The 20,809-nt window shown below is 44.6% G+C and overlaps 1 protein-coding gene across 11 annotated transcripts; it reads right to left on the minus strand.

The window, feature by feature from the left end:
• Nucleotides 1–676: 676 nt before the first annotated feature.
• Nucleotides 677–19,887, minus strand: LOC113571998 (uncharacterized). 11 transcript variants are annotated; one of them, XM_081723732.1, is made up of 17 exons: nt 19,749–19,881; nt 19,179–19,285; nt 17,818–17,961; nt 17,572–17,654; nt 17,318–17,465; nt 13,784–15,144; nt 13,620–13,685; nt 10,357–10,422; nt 8,373–8,486; nt 7,969–8,048; nt 7,797–7,855; nt 7,518–7,605; nt 6,760–6,843; nt 6,579–6,657; nt 4,379–4,534; nt 3,731–3,834; nt 677–3,245 (listed from the first exon to the last, which is right to left on the minus strand). In XM_081723732.1, the coding sequence occupies exons 8-14, from the start codon at nt 10,420–10,422 to the stop codon at nt 6,648–6,650; spliced, it is 501 nt and encodes a 166-aa protein (XP_081579858.1). In that variant the 5' UTR covers nt 13,620–13,685; nt 13,784–15,144; nt 17,318–17,465; nt 17,572–17,654; nt 17,818–17,961; nt 19,179–19,285; nt 19,749–19,881; the 3' UTR covers nt 677–3,245; nt 3,731–3,834; nt 4,379–4,534; nt 6,579–6,647. The 11 variants fall into 11 exon arrangements, with proteins under 11 accessions (XP_081579858.1, XP_081579862.1, XP_081579860.1 ...); XM_081723731.1 differs by lacking the exon at nt 4,379–4,534 and having other exon boundaries at nt 679–3,245; nt 13,784–13,842; nt 14,851–15,144; XM_081723728.1 differs by lacking the exon at nt 4,379–4,534 and having other exon boundaries at nt 679–3,245; nt 13,784–13,842; nt 13,988–15,144.
• Nucleotides 19,888–20,809: the final 922 nt, after the last annotated feature.

Here is a 20,809-nt window from a genome sequence, read left to right on the forward strand (position 1 = left end):
TACTTGGCCATGGACCTCTCTACCACCCTTGGAGGACCATACACAGCGACGCTGACCTTACCGCGGGGGAATCGCAAACGGGTCTTTGACTGAATTAGTAATAAAGACGTCGTACTATGATCTTTGTTCGCCAGAGAATGGGGTCGAATATTGTGCTTAATATGAGAGGCATTGTGTCCAGCTTTTGCGTGCCTCGTATGAATTATTACTTCTCTTTTATAGCACGCTCCCGTATTTCAAGTCTGGGATGCAGTTACCGTATGCGGTTTTGTGTCCGTGTTAAGTTATCCAGACCCTGCCTGCCACTTGATTCTAACGCTTATTAATGATTTTATTTTGTGCTGTCATTTTGCCATCAGGAGAATGCACGCAAGGGACACTCCACAGCCGAATCCCTAGTGGGAATCGAACACAGAGTTGATTAAAGTTCACCAGCGAACAAATGCCCTCAGGCCCTAATCTTATCCGGAACCAACGGAAGACTTTGTACAATAAATAAACATAAACATAAACACAACAGACAAAAGCTAACAAATGTACTTTGTACAAAATAAATAGACTCATGCAAAGAAAATGTGCTATCAAAAACGTATTTTGAATAAAAATGAAATATTTGATGTATGCAGAAATTAAACATCAGTTTGCGCATCATATTTCGAGTTTCCTTTATTATTGTCACTAAATAATAAAACGTAGGCTAATCCATTTCGCATGTTTCGAAAAGTCTTCAAGAATAAAGGGAAAACTACAATTTCATCACTAATTAGAAAATGTTCGAAACATTTCATGTGAGCATCATAGCTTTCACGTAAACCGATTCCCTCGTATTCAGGGCACTTTTTTACCTTGTGCACAGAAAGAAAAAAAAAGCCGAACAAAAATGTGATAAATTACAAATATGCAAATTTCTTTCAGCGCTGTTGTAAGTGTGTCTAGCTGGAAGTGAATAAGGTCTTGCAGTCAGTCTGTGCGCACTCAGGGAGCCGAGACCCCGGGGCGCCGATCAAAGCGCCCTTTCTCTCCCATCCCCGGTGTTCCCCTACAAACGATTTCGATACAATATGTTTCCGTGATGCACGTCATGTGCTTGGGACACAGAACTCGTTGCATCTTAGCTCAATGTGTCGACCGTCTTTTGTTCAGTAGAATAGAGTTTCAGAAGGTTTTTTTTTCTTTTCGCAGTTGCCAGGATTCTACAGTTTAAAAGCATGCGTCATTTTTCACCAAGTCTCGTTTTAATATTCACAAAAGAAGAATCTATGAAACAGACCGTTCACTTGTTCATTGACATGAACTTCACTGCTGTCCAACTGATCTCTTTTCCTATTCCAAGCGTTTCCCAGCGGGGATGTATTTGCAAAACAAATGCAGCTGTAAGTCCAGCCGTAGAGAGAAAATACTTCATTTCAATTAAAGTTTAAAAAATCAGCTTTTATGTCATTAATAACAAAATAAAGCTTTTGTTACACATAACCTCTTGACAGTAGTTGAATATAAGATGGCGTTACATTTACCAAAACCTCTAACACGAAACAGGCAATATGGTTAAAAAATAATGTAACGTTTGAAGAACAACAGTACATACACAACAGTATTTAAATTAAAAAACATTTCCAATTAAGTTCATTATGTATTTTCCTTTTTTTATATAATTTAAATACTGTTGTTATATATGCTATTGGTGTTTAAAAGTTACATTATTTTTAAACCGAAGTTCATTATATATTTTCTGTACCCACGGTAACCTAGTGAGTGCCTAAAGAATATTCATTATACGACCACTGTGAATGAATTCATAGCCAAGGCAAGAGAACAGCGCAGCGCGACTTGACCGTAAGTTTGGCGTGATTGGCTCTAATGGCCTAGAGCCAGGGCTGGGAAAGCTTCCAGGCTTGACTCCCATTAACCCTCCATGGCGAAACTCTGCTGGAATCCAACACACCAGCTACCGCCATTTATCCCCTAACTAATGAAACTAATTAATTTCTGGAGTTTAACAAAAAAATTCCCGTTTTTCGCGTTGTTTTACAAACGGTGGAGGAAACGCGCGGTGTCGTTAAAGAGGTAGTGAGTGTGTTCAGAGGCGTCCCCCCTCCTGAGACCGTCCAAGGTACCAGTATAAATCAGACACCTGACCGCAGTTCTCACGGGCAAAAGGCTCACAAGAGACGCAAACCCACAGTGGCAGTCTTTAACAGGGCAGAATTGAATAGTGATGTAATGACTTTGACGCTGGGGCACTTAATAGAAGATTACAAGGAATTAAAGCATAATCACATAATGCCAGAGAGTAAGGGCCATGGCTCAGGGATCGGAGCTCGCCATAACCCAATAACCAACCACTCGAAATGACACTCTGTTAAAGGAGAAATTGGTAATTGATTCTAAGCTTGTCTCTAAAAGATCAGGGAGGTGTGATGGAAGCAGGGTTTGGAGTACAGCACTGCAGGGGTTTGCTAGCACACACAAGCTGGAGCGCACGCACACGTGCGCGCACACGCATGCAAACTGGAGTGTCGCACATCTAAATTACCATTGTTCAAACTTACATCCAGTGTTGAACTAGCTATATAGAACATAGCTATATAGTTATCCCAGGCTCAAATATACAGTCATAATTTTATATTTATATTTAGATTTATATATATATATATCTATATATATATCTATATATATATCTATATATATATATATATATATATATATATATATATAAACACACACACACACACACACATATATAAAATATACTATTGGATTATGGGCCTTAATTTATAAAGTAATCTGAACAACCCTAATAAAGAGGGAGTTAATTAATCTGAACTAAACACATAGGAGTCAACAACTCCTGTTTGTTGGTGCCCCTGTGATGGTGATAACTAATGTAATGCCTCCATTCCATTGCACATATTATCCTACAAGCCACAGCAGAGCCGAGGAAAATACAAGAGAGGAAGACAGGAAGCCGGAGCGGATCGGCGTATATTGTTCCAGCCATTCAGACCCTGTCCAAGGCGTGGTATTCCGCTGGGCTTTGTGCCATGCGGAGCATGCTGAAAGCTACGGTGCATTCTTGGATGGCTCCACACGCTGGCTGCAGAACGCAACACGGTTCCTCCCCGTCTTGGGTGCTTGCAACAGGCATTCGGGCTTCGGGGGCGTGGCGGATTATGGCCATTCAGGGCCGGAGTCAATTAAAGCCAGTTAAAAGTCCCCACAGGCTTTGTTTACGCATTATGGGAACTCTGTGAAGTGGGAGGAGAGGGTAAAAAAAAATCTGATGAATACCTTTGGAAGGATTGTTTAAGGATTCTGTGTCTGCACGGGTTTCAAGCACGCCCGGGTGCAAACACTGCAGCAGTATGCTGGAAACCAGGGAGACTCTAAGACAAAATGAACCTTGCTTTAAACAATGATAAAGTGCTGGTGGTTGTAAAAAAGTCATGCACGTTTAAAGCATGCCTAAATTTGGAAGCAAATTCAGATATGTAATGTGGCAGATACATAATTGTATTGGTCATCTGAAGGGATAAAGAGATATTTAGTATATCTTAGATGGACTATTATTCACATGTTCTGCAAGTTATTTTCAATCTGACAGTAATTTTAAATATACATTTAGTTTCATTCTTAAAACATCAATGACCTATGACCAATGCCTGTGCAATGGGGACTTTATTTCTGATGTGAAAATGAAGTGAGAAAATGAAGTGAGACAAGAGTTTTATACTTGAAGTGCTGTGTAAACCGCTGTCTGCTGGTCTGAAGGGGGAGGGAGAGAGAGAATCCTAGCCAATTCATCATCATCTTCATCTTCACTCAACCCCTGGGATTCTGGAATTAAAATTGAAATTAACAATAAGAAACTTTAGTTTTGAAACGGAGTGCACTCCATAGGAATCTATAGTATTTACATTTACAATAAGTCATAGCCCATAAAATGGCTTAAACTAGGAAATAAAATGTCACATTAATGTTGGAAAGATGGGACCTATAAATTGCGATGCAGGAAGAGCGCTTTTTAACCATCCCAAGTCATTTTTTTGTACCAATCAAATGAATGTGAGCACTGCCCATGGGAGGGGCAACATGACATTTCCCCGGCGGAGAGTAAACAGGTCACAGACCCTCCATGCACACCAAGGCGGTGGGAGGGAGAGCCTAACCACACCGTGTAACCGAATCAAAACCAGTGGTTGCCCCTTTTCAGCCTGGTGGAATAGCCATAACAATGCCATTCACAGCAGAGCAGCAAAGACATGCTCCTTTCAGGCCGAGCGAGGGAAAGGCTTTCATCTACTGGAAGGGCCTTCCAGCCTTTGAAGGACAGAAAGAGAGGTCTTTATGATAATCAGAAAGTTGCTGCTCGTCTCTGCACCTTTCCCACTGTTTCTGGGGTTCGGTGCGGGTCCGGAAGGAGTCCGGAGGGAGTCCGGCCGGAGTGCCTGGGTGGACGATGGAGTCGGTGAGGAGGAGAGCAGAGGGAACGGTAGGCTCGGCACTGCCCCGGTGCTGACCTAGGCCTTTCAGGGTGCTTGAACACATCAGAATTGCCTTTGTTGAGGTTGATTAATTGAGTCTGATAAGTTACCATGAATGAAGTTTGTTATAGAGTTTAATGTGGTGGGCCTGGGTTTGTAAATGCCCCTTTCACATTGCTCTGTGGCCAAGCATATGGACCAGACGTATTCATGCAAAAAAAGGAACAAAATTTATGGCTGGGTGTCCTAGCAGTTTTTTCCCTGTCTTTTGATCATTTGCAGAATGACTTTTTTAGCTTTCACCACTAGTCTAACAAAAGCAAAATCTCTAGTTAAAGTGTCAGTTAAATAGCAGTAAACAATATACTTCAAATGCTTTACTGGCTTTGACACATTTTCTGCAATATGGTTAAAATGGTTTAATGCTTCACAAACACTGGAATGTTTTTGTGAATAAAACATTTATTGCATGATGCTTCACTGCATGATTTATCATGCTGTTATAAAGAGATCATATTGTTCAATAAAAGCAAACAAGAAAACCAGCTATTTCCAGTGTACGGCTCCCAAAACTGTCAATAGTGGCACCACTGATGTGAGATGCCGCATGTTCAACGAAAACAGCGAGAGATGCAGACAAGGTCTGTTGGGTGTGGGCGAGGGCTACGGAGCAGAAACTGCTCCAGCCACCTCAGATTAGTGTGGGCTACTCAATAAACACATCCATTCCGTGACAGCAGCGATTTCCGAGCCTGCCCGAGTGTCAGGACCTGCACTGGCTGGTCTCTTATACCCAGCATCTCAATGACTGGATGTCAGCAGTGATGCATAGCATACCTCTCCCATGGCTGAGTTCAGGGCCAGGCGGGGTGGTGCATGGGTCCGTGTCCAGGACCCCCTGGCTGATGACCAGAGGCTATTCAAACCCCATCCCTCAACCTTGTCCTCAGGCATGCTGCCTGTCAGTCGCCTACTCTGTCCGCTCATGTTAGAGGCCCAACAACGGAGCCAACTCTGATCAGTTTAGTGTTATGATTAGGAGTCCTTGCAACTAGTGTGCCACAAGACAACAGGTGCTTGTAAATAGCAGCACTGCTACAAAGACCTCACCCATGTGAATACAACTGTTTCATGTATTTGTTAGCAAATCTGTGTTCTTCTGGGAACATTTCCTAATTTGGAGTTCAGTACATAAAAAAATAGACTAGGTTATAGAGATTATTAGCTAACAAAATAGGTCAAGAGATACTTTGCACGACATATTTATATGGTGTTTTAAACTGATTGAACATTAAGCGTGGCTACATCAGCAGGGTATTTTTTGTCTGATTAAAAAACACAAGACAATTCCTGTAATCTCTACACACTTACAGCAGACAAACAGCCTAGACAGCAAACCCTAAAGATAACCAGAGGAGCCAAGAGCACAGCTCCAGGAGAGAACACTCGTCTGGTGTCTCTGATTATTGGCTGGTTCAACTCCATGGCCAGGACAGCGGTGTAATCTGGCAGACTAATTTGTTAGCTTCAGTGCATCATCTATTCCTGTCTGAGAGCTTCTGTATTGACAGAGGGAATTAAGCCATGCAGTTATCTCGCCCAGCGCTGCCTGCCAAGCTCATTAGCCCAGATCCCAATTATCAAAAAGTCAATAACGGGCAAAGGAGAGATTAAAAGGAGGCACTGCAGGCCGGCCCTCTGTTATATCAGGACCCTAATCTTAAGAACATATAATGTTAATGCCTATGTTAATATACTAAGCCTTATGAGAAATCTGCTCAGCGTGACTGTGCCATGTGGATTTATGATGCTAAATGTCAACTTTGCTAACTTCAAGTACACCTTTTACCAGAACGTAACAACCAAAAAAGCTATGAGTTTAAATGAGTGAAAGCTAACAGAGGTTTAGTAAGCATTATGCAAATGAGATTATGCCCAATACTTCTCACTAGTTGTTAATGTTTGTTCACCACCCACTGTGGCAGGATTAATACTTGAAAGATGGATAAAAAGACCAAAGTGAAATTGCTAATCCTCCTCTGGGCGGTTGTGAGTGGTGGAGCCTGTACTAGCTTGTGAAAATGCGATGGTCAGTACCTCGTCCTCTCAGCTGACGTATGTGCCCAGCCTCGTCTGTATAGCTTACTGGCTGCGGAGCCCCTGTACCTATAGAGGGCTGTAGCAAGAGAACAGCATCACCTTCAGCGATATAGTTAAAGTCCCAGTACAGCTCCAGTACATGCTGGCTCTGATCAGTGGTATCTGAGCAGCATCTTACCAGAGGAGACCTAGTGGGAAAGCAACCCCTTTTACAATGAGTTCCTTCTGGACTCGGGCCCTGGCAAAAGACAGGAACATCCATCTACAAAAGAGACAAATCTGAGACCTTTCTGAAGACACACACACACAAGCGCGCGCACGCACACACACACACACACGCATGCGCATTTACCGGTTCTGCATTTGTGTATCCAGTGCCATGGGGCAACACTAGTGCGTAGAGGGAATGAGGTGATGCAGGACGCATTCTCTGCAGCCGGCACTCAATGCAGTGTGGAGAGCAGGGCACCACAAAAACAAGCCAAGCACAAACCTATGCATATTCATCAGCCAGCAAATGAGGCCCAGCTCGAGAGGGCTAATAACCTTGCACCTGTTAAAGTCTGATCTGGGTTAACCTCGGTGTGTGTGTGTGTGTGTGTGTGTGTGTGTGTCTGAGTGGGCATGTGTGTGTGTGGGTGTGAGTAAACGTGTTTGCATGTGACTAGCTACAGGTGCAGACTTCATTTGCAGTGACATGACGGTAACCCTGGCCTCTTGGTGTGTGAGGCTCATACTGAACGGAGGAGTTTTAGGCTCTGTGCTATTTATAGATTTTATGTTCTGAAGAAAGTTTTAACAAAAGAAAAAGAAACAAACCTGAGCTGTTCAACATTCATTTGCAAAAGTGTCAGTTCCAAAGTGACATGTGGGCACACGCCCAAGGCCCAGGCCTTATCTGATCCAGGCCCAGCTCAGAGGCCCAGACGGACTCACGGCGTAGGTGACTGGCGCCTGGTGCAGTGGTGTCGCCTGTCGCTGCAGGCTCTGGCGCAGGAACATCTCGTCCTTGATGGCGTGGAAGCTGAGACACATGGAGTTATTATATAAACAAACAAATAAATTTAAAAAAGTACTTTTAAAAATGCATTCAATAAAGACAAGGGATTCATTTTAATTTTCAGATGAATGGCATGTATCAGAATGAACACTTTCGACCAAATAAATAAATAGTTGAATGAATGAATGAATGAATGAATGAATGAATGAAAGCACCTCCCCTTGAGAATCTCAAACTTCTTCTCCCATGCTCGGTTTCTCCTATCCATCTGCTTCTGCAGATTGGTACAGAAAGAGGGGCAAGGCGTCCATGTCACTTCTCTGCGCCAGCGGAGCGATGAAACACACACCCAGGGTGGACCGCATGGATCGTGGCGACTGTGCGAACCTGTCAATTTGCTGCTTCTGCATCACTTCTGCTTTCCTCAGTCTCTGCAGTTCTTGTGTCAGCTCCTCATGTGTAAATTGCTTCAAAAAAGGCAACCCAATAAATGCTGATTATCAAGAATCAAACATCTGTCAATTACAGATTGGTATATTGATTTAAATTATACTGATCAATAAAAATCAATTTATATTGATTTATACTGATCAATTTATATTTCGTTTACTGCCAGATTCGTTGAACAGATATGACTGTATGCTGAAGAGAAATGTTGCCCCAAAAATGTTTACACTGCTTTTAAACAGTTAAACCTAGAGGCCTGCTCATGGTCTCATTTGCATACCAGTAAGCAGCCCTCCAAATATGCTTAATGATGTCAGCTTTAGGTGTTCTCTGAGGCTGTGTACCTGCACTGGGACGGCTGCAGGCCAGGCCCTGAGCTCAGTGTCCCGGGCCAGTGCCTGTGGGTCTCTCTGCTTGACCAGTCTGTCCTCCTCCCACTTTTGCTCCGCAGCTAGTCTCTGCGCCACAATAAACACGCATGAGAGACGTTGACTGGACCCGTGTCCAGAGAGCGCGGGGCGTCCGGGACAACCGGCAAGATCGGAGGAGGTGCAAGCCGCAACGGTGCCTGTGTTCCAGCGGTTGCCGAACACGATTTCAATGAAGGGCAGCATTCTCTGTGTCGTTATGCCACTGGACACAGCACAAAGCCCGCGCGTCCACTTTGCGCGGCATGTCCAATTGGGGCGAGTCTGAGCTTTGAGCCGTGTCAGGTCGCCCTGATTGAGTGCGTGTGCCCGGACGGGTGTGAAGGTCAGGTCATCCTGGGTCAGCTCGGACATCCCCGTGCGCCGCCCAAGAAAAGGCGGCAAGGGTAAGCGGGAGGGAGAGTGAGACCTGAATGTGTTGTTAGTCTAACCCAACACAGAAAGGGTGTCAGCCAGGGCCTTTTTTGGTGGTGGTGGTGGGGGGGTGAGTTTTGTTTTGTTTCTTGCAAACTGAAAAAGGGCAAAAAAAAAAAAAAAAAAACTGAAAGGGAGAGTGTTTAAAGGCCCATTGTGTGCTGAAGGGAGTAGGCGTTGATGTTTGCTTGTGGTAATAAAACAGTGGGCAGTGTGAGGCAGTCTGATGGACCGGGCTTTGAACGCGGACACTAATGACCACGTGGAGACTTCAGCCTTTTTCCTCCCAAACCAACCCATGCAGAGTGGAAACACTCATCGCCTTTATTGACCAGCAGCTGTCTGTTTACTCGATTGATCACAAGTATCAGTATTGTGCAGTTAATTTCCTCGCCAGGTACCGAATTATGGGTTGATTAAATTAAAGAATGACAGTGTCGTGTTTTACATAGATTCCACATTGGGTTCATGCTTACATAGATTTCACATTAGGATTGCAGTAGTCTAGGATTGTGATAATCTAGGACTAGGATTGGAAACTAAGAGGAAAGAAGTAAGATGAGACTAGTGTTTCCAGTCATGGCCCTGGAGATCCTCTGAGCTCTGACCCCGTGAACTTTACTCCAGGCTGGGCCTGGGTGGGCCCAAACCTGGAGACCAAACCTGGGCACCGCGACATGAAGAAAGGAACGGTGCAAAACAGATAATAGTGCCGCACGCCCCTCTGTAATGGCCACTACAGTGCGGAAGCTGCTTTATGAAGTGGACTTAAACAGAGGCTATTGTCCAGTCCCCTATTCAGCAGGGCCCCTCACCCACTCCAGCCTGTCGGTGTGTTGGGTCAGCTGCCTGCCGCATTCCATCCTCTCCCAGTGCTACGGAGAGGGTTGGAGTAGCTGCCTTCACCGCTGGCTCTGTGCGCTGACCATACAGACAGAGCCATCCTCCTACTAACCACCCCCATCCTGCCTGTCCTTTAGATGCCCAGCACTGTGACAAGGCATGAATGGCAGAGGGAGAGAGAGAGAGAAGGGGGACACCATGAATGCTTAATGACTGAGCTGTTCTGATAGTGCAGACGGAACAAACCTCATAGATAACGCCATATTTTGTCAGGGGCTTAATTTGATAAGAAAAGGAAAAGGCAACAGAGATAGCCTTCTGTCTGAGATATCTTAGTAGAAATAATGGTAAATTTGTGGGATGAATCATTTACACTGCGGACATACAGGAGGGTTGCACTATTGTGTCTCAGATCATAGGTGGATCAGAGGTGTGTGTGGGGGGGATGGGGGTGTGTGTTTCTTATGCAGTTGTTGATGGATGAGGTCCTGCGTAGCTGCAGGTTGTATTTTAACTGGCCTCGTAGCTCTGATCAATATGTCGAGGCTTCGGAGTGTGGACATTACCCCCCCCCGGGTGTCGCACCCCTAGCCTGAGAGGTCGAGCCCTGCAAGCAGAGATCGTGCAAGGCCGTGACGCTCACCTCCTCCTGGTGGGAGTTCTTGATGGACTCAAACTCTTTCTTCAGGTCCTGCCTCACTTTGGCCATCTGTAGAGGAGACAAGACCAAAATGATGCCGCGGAAGAATAAGGTGACGCCATGACGTGCGTGGTGCGCAAATTCAGAAGGACTAGTGCGTATAACTGTCTGCTGCACAGACTGAAGCGGGTATTTGGATATGTGTGACTGTCTGTGTGTGGAGCATTGCGACCCCCAGGGACCCAGTGGGTGGACAGGATAAGGGAGCAGGGGCCCGTGGGTGTGACCATATGTCAGAGTGCTGTGACAGGCTTTACTCACGTCGGTGTTCTGTGACAGGCTGTGCTGTGCTGCCAATATACAGCCTTAACTAAACTGACCTAAAATAACTACCGATTCTATAACTGCCTTCAGACAAATATAGCAAGCTCTATATCTTCTCTGGCAAACAAAACTTTGTGTCTGACTCACTGAATATCTATAGCCTAGAGCAGTGCTTCCTAACCAGCATTTCATGTTGTGGTTGTGATATGGCAAGAGCGCGCACACACACATCTGATCTAATTTAAAAGGCAAAGAAGGTGTTTTTTAACCAGGCTACTATAGCAGCATGTCGTGGTGAGTGCAGTGGAGAAAGATGCATTACGGGCAGAAGGAGAAGACGCTTGCACTGTGTCAGTTGGCTTTACCTATATAGAAACGTTTCTACATTATTAGCAAATATTATACTGTTTAGTTTGCTTTTTGCTTTTAAACAAATCCCTTGCTTTATATATTTGATATATAACTTCCTCTCTTCCAGCCAGTATCAGGGTGCTCTATTCTTGTGACTTAGTTCCATCCAGATCCAGTTGTTAGAACAATATTGACCCCCCCACCCACCAATACATGGACTGTACGCATGCACGCACGCACACACACACACACACACACACACACACACACACACACACACACACACACACACACACACGCACACACGCACACACGTGCGCGGACACACACACATACACACATACACACATTTGTCTAAAGCAGAAGTGCTTTTAAGACAGACAGCACAGTGGTCAGCCGGTGGTGCTTCAGAGCAGTAGCTTTATGCAGTGGAAGGGCAGTTCATTCTGAGGCCTTTTCACAGAGGCCAAGCGAACACCCAGCTGAGCCCCGAACAACTCACTGGCCCTAGCTGCAAACCCCCCCATACACACATGCACACGCACACGCACACACACACACACACACACCAGCCCTCTGGCCACCGCAACACATTTACTGCTTCATTGATCAAAGTCACTAAAAATAATGTGGAAAAGAAAACTTCATGTTTCGTTCGACATTTTTATGCATAATCTCGGCAGTAGACCTTAACATTGAGTTTGTCAGGCCTGGCACAAAAGGGCCATTCAACAAAACGTGGGCCAGGCTGAATAGGTGACGCTCTGAACTTCTGCAGGAAATATGGGTAATCCTTTTCACTGGTGACTCAACTGACATTGGGGATGTCTTTATTAGTGAGTTTTTTTTTTTCTTTCTTCCACATAGGAGATTTTTTGGATACCACCTGCTCCCCCATCATTAACCTCTGTTCTCATCTACACAGGGTGTGGAACAGAAAAGAGATGAACACTGCTGATCTCCATCTAATATGGCATTCTGGTGGCCTCTGTTTCACATCAAATGAACAGAAATGCACTTATAATGGTTATTGTAGAACCTTCACAAAAAAGAAACCCTTCTAGCCATTTATTTGCAGAGAATTTTTTCTTCTCTTAAGGTACTATATTTCACAATTTCCTTTTCCTAATCCCATATGTCGGTATAAACCCTGTATTAACCTTGTAATAAAAGAATATGGGGCCAACAATGGGAAAGAGACAGCATGATGCTATCTGAAAGAAATGATCGTTGTAGTGTGAAGTGTTTTACAGTGGAGCCCCCCCCAAGCATCCAACTCCATCCAAGGGGCCAATGTTTTTCCACATGCAGAAGACCTTGATGAACTGGATCAGGTATGGCAGGCCCATATGGCCTACAGCATACTTAATGTGGCTTATGATTTTGTCATTACTGTTTTTATAGGATTTTCTAGTGTGTCGATTAGACATGAGATTTTACAACTTCCGCGAGGGGTCACGACAGCGGCGCATGGCAGTGCGCTCCGAGCACAGGCCTCCAGGCTGTGGTTAATACAAGGAGAGAGGGCCCTCGCCACTTGTCTCCTAGCAACCCCGCCAGGTCAGGGGGAGGCTCTTAACCTCCTGGCTTCTGTGTGGCCACATTCAAAGGCCCCATACAGAACTTTGCGCTCATTCACCCGGCACTGTGTGTTCATATTTTAATTTCAGTCATTGTGGCACAACAAAATTCAAGTCAGCCACACATGGAGCCTTGCAGTCACCCACCATTTCTACATAATGTTTTGCTTGCTAACCAGCCCTTAAGTTACTTTCCAGCGAGTACAACTGCTCGCTTTTGTTTTATTTCAGCAAAGAATGCGTTTGTGTCCTGGTAATGGCGTGTAAATTGAAATGCGGCTACGTGTGTCGGCGGGTGTGTGTGACAAAAACGAAAGGGTGAGGGGGCTGACGTTTACCCTGTTGAACTGAGCGGAGTGTTCTGAGCACGGTGCCCCTCCGGCCTGCCCTGGCTACAGCATGGCACAATGCCTCAGCAATCTAACCGCTGGCACACAGCCACACTTAACACCACACACGACCATGATCACACACGCTCTCAATCTTTACAGCCACAGTAAAAGATAAGCTTCGCTGTAAATAACGCACTCGAGTGCTGTTCCAATCCCAGGGCCAGTCGGGACGCGCCGACGGCTCGGCCCCCTCATCCCTCCCCCCCGCCGCCCAGTGCTTGCTGGGCTGCGCTCGATAAGACGCGTGGCAATAAAATGATTTAGTGTGGTCTCTCCCATCCAGCAGTTGCTTGACAGTAGCAGAGGTTGGGTTTCGCACACTGTTGGCATGCCCCCAGGACTAGCACAATCAAAAGCGCTGCAATCTGAAAGAAGGACATTAACCTGACATATGCTGCCGTATTTGTCCATGAGAACACACGGCAAACATTTCAGGTAAGGGGGCGGGTGACCTGGGGGAAATACAGATTAGGGGGGTGTGTAAGGGATGCTAGCTGGCAACCTGCTGTGGTGGTCCTAAAGACCAAATCATTTACATCTTAACAGACGTAACATTTTCTACTTTCTGTTCATTTTCTATTAATTGTTTTCTTTTCTTTCTTCAGGTCGCTCTGCTTACCTTCTTTCTCCCACTTTCATTCTCAAGCTCCACTTGTACTTTCAGTTGCTCATTTTCACTCTACAGCTGAAAAGGATTCAAAGCGATGTTAAATGAAAAGAATAACAAATACATGCAAAGGCAGCAGCTACATGCGCGTGGCTGACATCTGTAATGCATAATACCTTTTCCAGGGTTTTCCTGGCATCTTCCGCCTTTGACTGCAGCTGCAAAATATCTGAGGCTGGCACGGGGCCATGGGACAGAAACAGAGAGGTTTCAGTTTAGTTGGGGCAGAGGAAGACCGTTCCACTCGGCTCTGAGACAGCGTGGGGGAACGGGGACTCGAGAGGCGTGCTTGGGAATGCTGTGACACATCATGCCCATGCCTTTTGTTTCCAGTGGCCGCTGAGAGCAGGTCTGAATGACCCAGATTGCCTGGGGCTCCTGACATGGCTCCTGACCCGGGGCCCCGGTCTTCACATGTCCACTTGCGTGCGCTGACCAAACGCTGACTGCCGGGTTCAAGGGCCAAGTGTGCATTTGTGGCACGTCTGTTTGTGGCTTTTTTCTTTCCATTTCCACACGTTGAAAACTGCGCTGTGTTTAAGGTTAGTCACAGCCAATGCAAAACCTTTTAACAGAAGACTCTCTGGCTTTTCAATGGGACTACAGAAAAAAGAGCGGATGTTTCATTAAAGCTAACAAAATGGCATGCTGCAGAGAAGAGAAGGGGTTTAAAAATAGTTCATTTTCAATCGCCTTATGCGCATGACGGCTGCTTTAAAACATTTGGATGCGATCAAAATCCCCTGGGGAAAATATTCACATGGTTACCAAAGTTACATAAGCAATGAGTGAACATCAAACATTAAAAAGAGATAAAGCCCAGGACCCTTGACGATACACCTGCCTTGTGTTTACCTGCTTCTCACAGGCAACACACACTGCAGGATTATAGCCATGCTTTAACAAGTATCCTCAAACATTGCACAGACCACCTCTCAGTATAAGGCAAGATAAGGATAAGGTCAATTTATATTTTTTCCTTCTTTTCTTTTTTCAAAAAATATACTTCCTCTTGAGCTGTCCTCTGCTTGATTATTTAAAAAGAAAATTAGGAGAAACTGTTTATATGAAGTCTTTTAATACATAAGAATAGAAGATACCCCATTGTATGCCAAGTACACCGTTGTCTGCGAAAGTAGAAAGTGTGAAACATGAGAGCTTTCCATGTGGCACTGAAGATTACCCAGATGCTTTAAGCTCTAGTCCCTGGCAGCCAGAGCTCGACGGATTTGCTCCATTTCGTCGTGCAAGGCGCCGACGTCATCTTTGAGCCTCGCGTTCTCCGTCTTCAGCCAGGCCTTCTCTGGATCGTCTACGGCCCCAGAACCGATCTGGAAAATGACACCAAAGGTCTTTTTTTTTTCACGTCGGCTTTACTGTGCCGAACAAAAGACACGCCGCTCAAGCTGCGTGGCAAATATGAGCAGTCCTCATGGACAAAGCCATCGGATAACTTTCTGCCTCCTGCCACTTCCCCCTGAATAACAAAAAGAGAGACACAAGAGAAGAATAAGGGCCAAGAGGAGGGCACTTTCTTTCTTTCTCTCTCTCTCTCTCTCTCTCTCTCTCTCTCTCTCTCTCACACTCTTTTCTTCTGTGCCCAGAAAGAAAGAAAGCAGCACATTAAATACAAAGACTATAATTCATGGGGACATTTTTTATTGACAGGAATAATGCATATCATACTGTTCGGGTGCCTCTGTCATTCAGGTCAATTTACTCGGGAAGTTCAGGCAGGCAGTTGAAGTCTCTGCACCCGCGAGTCTGGCCTCCGAACCCTAGCAAGCGCCGCCCACAAGCCTTGCCAGGCTTGCCAGGGGGAATGCAGAGGGTGGTGCGGGCTAGCCCCAGGGGGTTCGCCGGGAGCACCGTTTCCGGAGGGCGGGGGCTTGTTGCCTTTGTGCGTTCCCTGGGCAGAGGAGCCGCCGGTGTCACCAGGATCACATCACCCGTCAGAGGGCTGAAGTGCGCGGCCCGAGAGCCGCATGGAGTCCATCAGGTTGCTGTGATGTCGGCACAGTGGGTCCTCCGCCGTGGCCTGACGCTGCCATTCAGGCCGTGCGCATTAACGCGCCTTTTGCATGCCTGTCACACTTAGGACCGCACAGCCGCTCAAAGGCTTTCAAAGCTTCAAGGGACTTTTTTTTGCCTCTTTTTCTCTCTCTCAGTCTGTCTCGGTCCATTCATAAAGAAAGCAGACTGTAGACTGTGAAAGGGCCCTGATGCTGTAACATTTTACTGTCATAGTAGTGAGTCCAAGCAGGGCCGCACACTTCCGCGCAAATGTTTTTTTCTCTGTTGCTGTGCCGCTGACAAACACAGATGTGCTCAGATTTGTGACAGTAGCATCTATGCCGCAGCCCTGCCTGCATATGGCCAGCAGTTGTTTATTCCAGATGATCCCCACAGTAAGGGGCCATGTGTGTGGGAAGCTTAAGCCGTGACTCTTCGTCTGTGACGGTTGGATGATGTTCAGGTCACGGATGACAGGTTATGTCTATCTCGCCTGGACCGCTAACAAACTGGGGGCATCAGAGCCTGTAGTGACGCTACTGTCGGACACGTGACTACGTACTGGGTGAGCGGCGCCTCAGTCTCCTCACCCCGACCATCACCTGCTAACACCTTGCTTTTCCTCTTACTTACACTGTTGCTGAGCCCGAGTAAATTAACACGGAGGCCCACATGATGACTTCCAACTCCAGCTCAACATCTGACCAGAAATACAGACCAAACACGGTGTCACAACGCAGAAGCATGCCCCCACCACCACCACCATTTCTCCATCCTTTACCTCTGGCTCCACCATCTGCTATCAGACAGAACTACAGATGATCAGCCATGAGGCTTGGCTGCGGCCACGGGAACGCTCATTAGCACCGAGAACAAAGCTGCTTCTCTGCAGAGCTGCACTTAGCTCTTACACACTGAGTGGCAGCAGGCTTTGTATGGCTGCTCAAACCTGCCATCTGCCTACACAAGAAGTCTCTGGTTGGAAAGTGCTCAAATGCTATGAGAGAGACGGTGAGAGAGAGAGCGAGAGAGAGCACAAGAGAGGCAGAGAGAGAGAGAGAGAGCGAGGGCAAGAGCGAGAGAACGAGAGAGGGGTCACACAGACATGTGAGAGGGACCACTTTGACACCTTATGACTCATTCATGTTGCTTTGCAACACCACTCTCAAAAGAAAGCTGATGAGAGATTTGTCTCTTCATGTAGAACACAACAACCTGTTTATTAGACACTAGCCATAATGCTCTTCCTTTCCCAATGGCATCTCAGTTAGTGGCCATTAAAATGTTTTTAAAAAGCTCCTAGGTCAATACTAACACAAATTAATTTATATTTAGGAGGACATATTCATACTGAAAGCATTTATGAAGCAAAGAACTATTAGCCTAGTCAGAAAATGTAAAGGCACAATGATGAAACAAAAAGTATAAAACCTAAATACAGATAAATATTCAAATCTGAAAAACTAAGCAAGACCACTGGTAGAGAAGATCTCTTACTGTGACACATTATTGTAAAAATAATTATGTAGAAAATATCATCTTACTTTTACACCATGTTGTCCACCCTTAATGCTATGTGACAGATAATGTAATGTAGCATGGTTTTCTATGAGGTGACTATCTGCAGATTCCAGTACCTCCAGCAAAGCTTTCTCCTCATACTCTCGGAGCTGCTCGCTCATATTTAATCTTGAAGTCCTACTCCTGCAGCTCGTTTAAGAGGTCCCGCACTCGTCCTGTATCACTCGGCACAACCTCCAACGCCTGGCCTCTCTTCGTTTGATACTGCATTTGAAAACAGCACACTGAAACTAGCTCGGCCAAAGCGCGTTTGGCAGAGTGCATTATAATGTTATTAATGCTTCAATGTGAATCAAAGCATTTTCTATACCTTATAGCTGGCTTTGACTACTGCATCAAAGCTGTTGCATCAGCAAACTGCTCTTGATAGCTATTACGCAGGACATTGATTTTCTAAATGGAAGGACAAACATCAGGTAAACATCTCATAAAAAAATGCAGATGTACATTTAGAGCTTTATGGAGCCGAAAAGCAAGAAACATGGAAGCTCATCCCTTTTTAATTACTCCATAATTGTTTTATTACATGGAGAGAGCAGCGGTGTGCACAGCAAACCTCTTTGTGGTGGTTCTCAAAGGCTTTGACTTTGTAATTAATTCTTGTGTACAAGGCCTCCGCCTCTTCCTGCAGCCTGGATTCATACTGAGCCTCAATAAACTTCACTTTCATTGCAAGCTCTTTCTTCAGAGAGTCCATCTCCTTATGGGAAAAAAAGAATGGTAACATGAAAAAAACAAACAACAACAAGAAAACCTGCTTTTCTCAAAAAACTGATAAAATGCAGGGTAAAGAAAGGTTAATATAAAGAGGGGAACATAATGATATTACAGGGCACACGAGCAGAAATGTGGAAAGTTGAATTTACCACCAAATTCCTGTACAGAGAGAAAACAAGCACTGTCAACACGCATGTTAGTGGTGCCTAAATATAAATAGAAGTATAAACATGTGGCATTATGTGTGTGTGAGAGGGCCCTTATTCAGCTGCAAGGCTGCCAATCAATTTGTTTAGCTCTGCGGGCAGGGGGAGTGGTGAACCCGGCCGGTTCAGCCGCTGTTTTTGGGCACAAAGCCACCATATGCCCTCTCAGCAGGAGGTCCGAGCAGCCCACCGACCAGCCACTCAGAAATACAGACAGAGGAATCCTCATCCAGAATGAGAGGCCAGTAGCATGAATGAATTTGCAGGGCAAAACCAGGGAACTTGCTGACAATCATTACTGCATAGTCCACAAAGTGAGGTGAGCTTGCATCCAAATGGAGTCACTGCTTTGCAGTCGTGCCTGGACTTACCATGACTTCCGGTGCAAATGTAAATCTTTAATATATTAAGTGAATTAAAAGCTTTAAAGTTCCACAAAAACAATAAAAAACAGAAATGGGAAGTAATACCATGATATGGGCAACACACTGCACTCCTGCCCTAAAACGTGGGTCCCCTAATTCAGTGCTGTAGTCTTTTTCAGGACATTCATTTTCTGATTAGTCTGGTGTTGTAGGAATCACTTCAAATCTAACTGGGTCAGCCAAAATGTTCTGATACCAGAGATATAGCTATGGGCTTCCTCAGTTCCACAACCAAAGAAAAACAAAGCACAAACAAACAAACAAGCAAGCAAGTGTAGGTCTCTAATATACAACACTGCACTAAAGTGCACTGGAATTCTTCACATTTTCCTACTGCCCTGCTTTTTCAGGTAATGTATTAAATCTGTTGATTTTATCTGTCAACCAGGGAATGAGTTGTGTTTTTCCTATTCCTGACTAAAAACAAATTCCCCTCTAAGAATAGTAAAAAGTTTTTTAAAAATAGAGAGAAAAGAGATGGGTTCAAAAGAAACATGGGTCCAAATATCCAGGCATATTCAGACTAACAGGCTAGCAAATAAGTTTATAGTTTGAACTTGAACATCAACCTTTACAAGTTCTGCACTTTCTTCAGAGAGACGTTTAATCGACGGCAGTTCAGACACAGGCATCCTGACCAAAGAGCCCTGACCTCAGCTGATTCGCCAGAGAATACCTAAAAGAGGGGAACAGGGTTATGTGTTCGAGTCAGGGAATTAACACTTAAACTAGCTAATGCACACACTAAGTGACAACCATCCACAGGTGCAGGCTGCACAATGTCTGCTCTGTTAAATTAAAGCCAAGTAGTTTATTCACACTGCAAATAAAATACAAATAAAACAATATTTTAGCAATGTTGTGGAAATGTCTACTAAAATCTGCTTAATTTACTACCTGAACTGCAGCTTGGCCAAACAAGTAGTCATTAACCAATGTTTTGAGCAGGAATCCTGACAATCACAAATCCTCAATCTACCAAGTGTTTTGTAACATACTAACTATACATGTCATCGCTGCTTCAGTTCAGCCCGCGTTACTAAGCAAACCTAACCGTTAAACTGCACCGTCTAGCTAGACAGCTAACTCTAGCGAGCTTAATTAAAAGGTCTTCACATTTGTGCCAACATCTGTCATACCATGACTGAATTTCCTCAAGCTCTTTTGAAAAAGGTTCTTCCGCCTCTTCATCTACAAATATACCGTTTCGTTTCTGTATAAGATCCATAACTCGGTGGTAGAAGCAAAAGCAGCTAAATGCAGGGCCACGAGTTAAACCGACGAACCAAAGATTTCCGTCTACAGTAGATTTCTATAGCAACCAGTTGGCGGGCCTCCGCAGCAAGGGAAGGTAATACAATGCTTAGCTTAGCTGATGAAAATAAAAAGTAGAGGAGATAGTCAAAACAAATCTTTAATGATGTATTATCATATAAAATTAGGATTAAAGTGTAATTTGTCTCTAAAATGCTAGCATTATAGTTTGTGCTGTGCGAGCCATCTTCTATTACCTAATCTCCAGCCCCAGCCAAACATTTACCTCAGCCAGCTCAACGGTCATCTGCATTGTGTTGAACAAGCTAACCGCTATCTAGTTAGTTAATTGTGAAGTCTGATTTTATGTGGTAGTGCATTTCGAAATGTTCGAAGGTGATGACCTTCTCCAAGTTTATAAATGTGTGAAAATTAAATACTGAACACGCGAACGCTAACCTGGCTACGTTATTCATCGTGAATTGGAGTGAAACTCATTAAAACTTCTGACAAGTTAGGTGGTTAGCTAGGTTTGTTAGCTAGCTAGGCCCTAGACTGATACTGAAATCACAGGGATGTTCATAGCTAATAATTATCTCCATAATCCTACTCTTTTGATGCGTAGATATTTTATAGACATTTGTAGCTTGTTCATTCTCTTCAAACATACTCAATCTATATCTTTCGTTAAGCCGTTAAGAAAAAAATTATATTAGCCAATAAATGTGGTCAAATGATTTTATAACAACTGAGTAATCTGTAACTAGTTAGCGTGTTTTAACCTATATTTCTGGTGCGCTCACTGTTTTCTTTAGACGAGGTAAAGTCCATTAAATGTATTAGTACAAACAGACATTCTAAATAGCAATCACTGTTGAGTCTGTTTAAACGACAAAATCCCTAAATCCGTAATATATCCTACTCCCCATAACGGACTCTCGCTCTG

This window comes from Electrophorus electricus, chromosome 11 (assembly GCF_041902795.1).
Source record: "Electrophorus electricus isolate QZ-2024a chromosome 11, ASM4190279v1, whole genome shotgun sequence".
Taxonomy (NCBI): Eukaryota; Metazoa; Chordata; class Actinopteri; order Gymnotiformes; family Gymnotidae; genus Electrophorus; species Electrophorus electricus.

What these genes read in the sequence shown, in the direction of transcription:
- LOC113571998 (XM_081723732.1), bottom strand. Translation starts at nt 10,422, where the DNA reads ATGGCCAAAGTGAGGCAGGACCTGAAGAAAGAGTTTGAGTCCATCAAG. An exon ending in TTTGAGATTCTCAAGGGGAG is followed by an intron (nt 7,606 to 7,796) that starts GTGCTTTCATTC and finishes CATGTGTCTCAG; the next exon opens with CTTCCACGCCATCAAGGACG. An exon ending in AGGCGCCAGTCACCTACGCC is followed by an intron (nt 6,844 to 7,517) that starts GTGAGTCCGTCT and finishes TCTCTTTTGTAG; the next exon opens with ATGGATGTTCCTGTCTTTTG.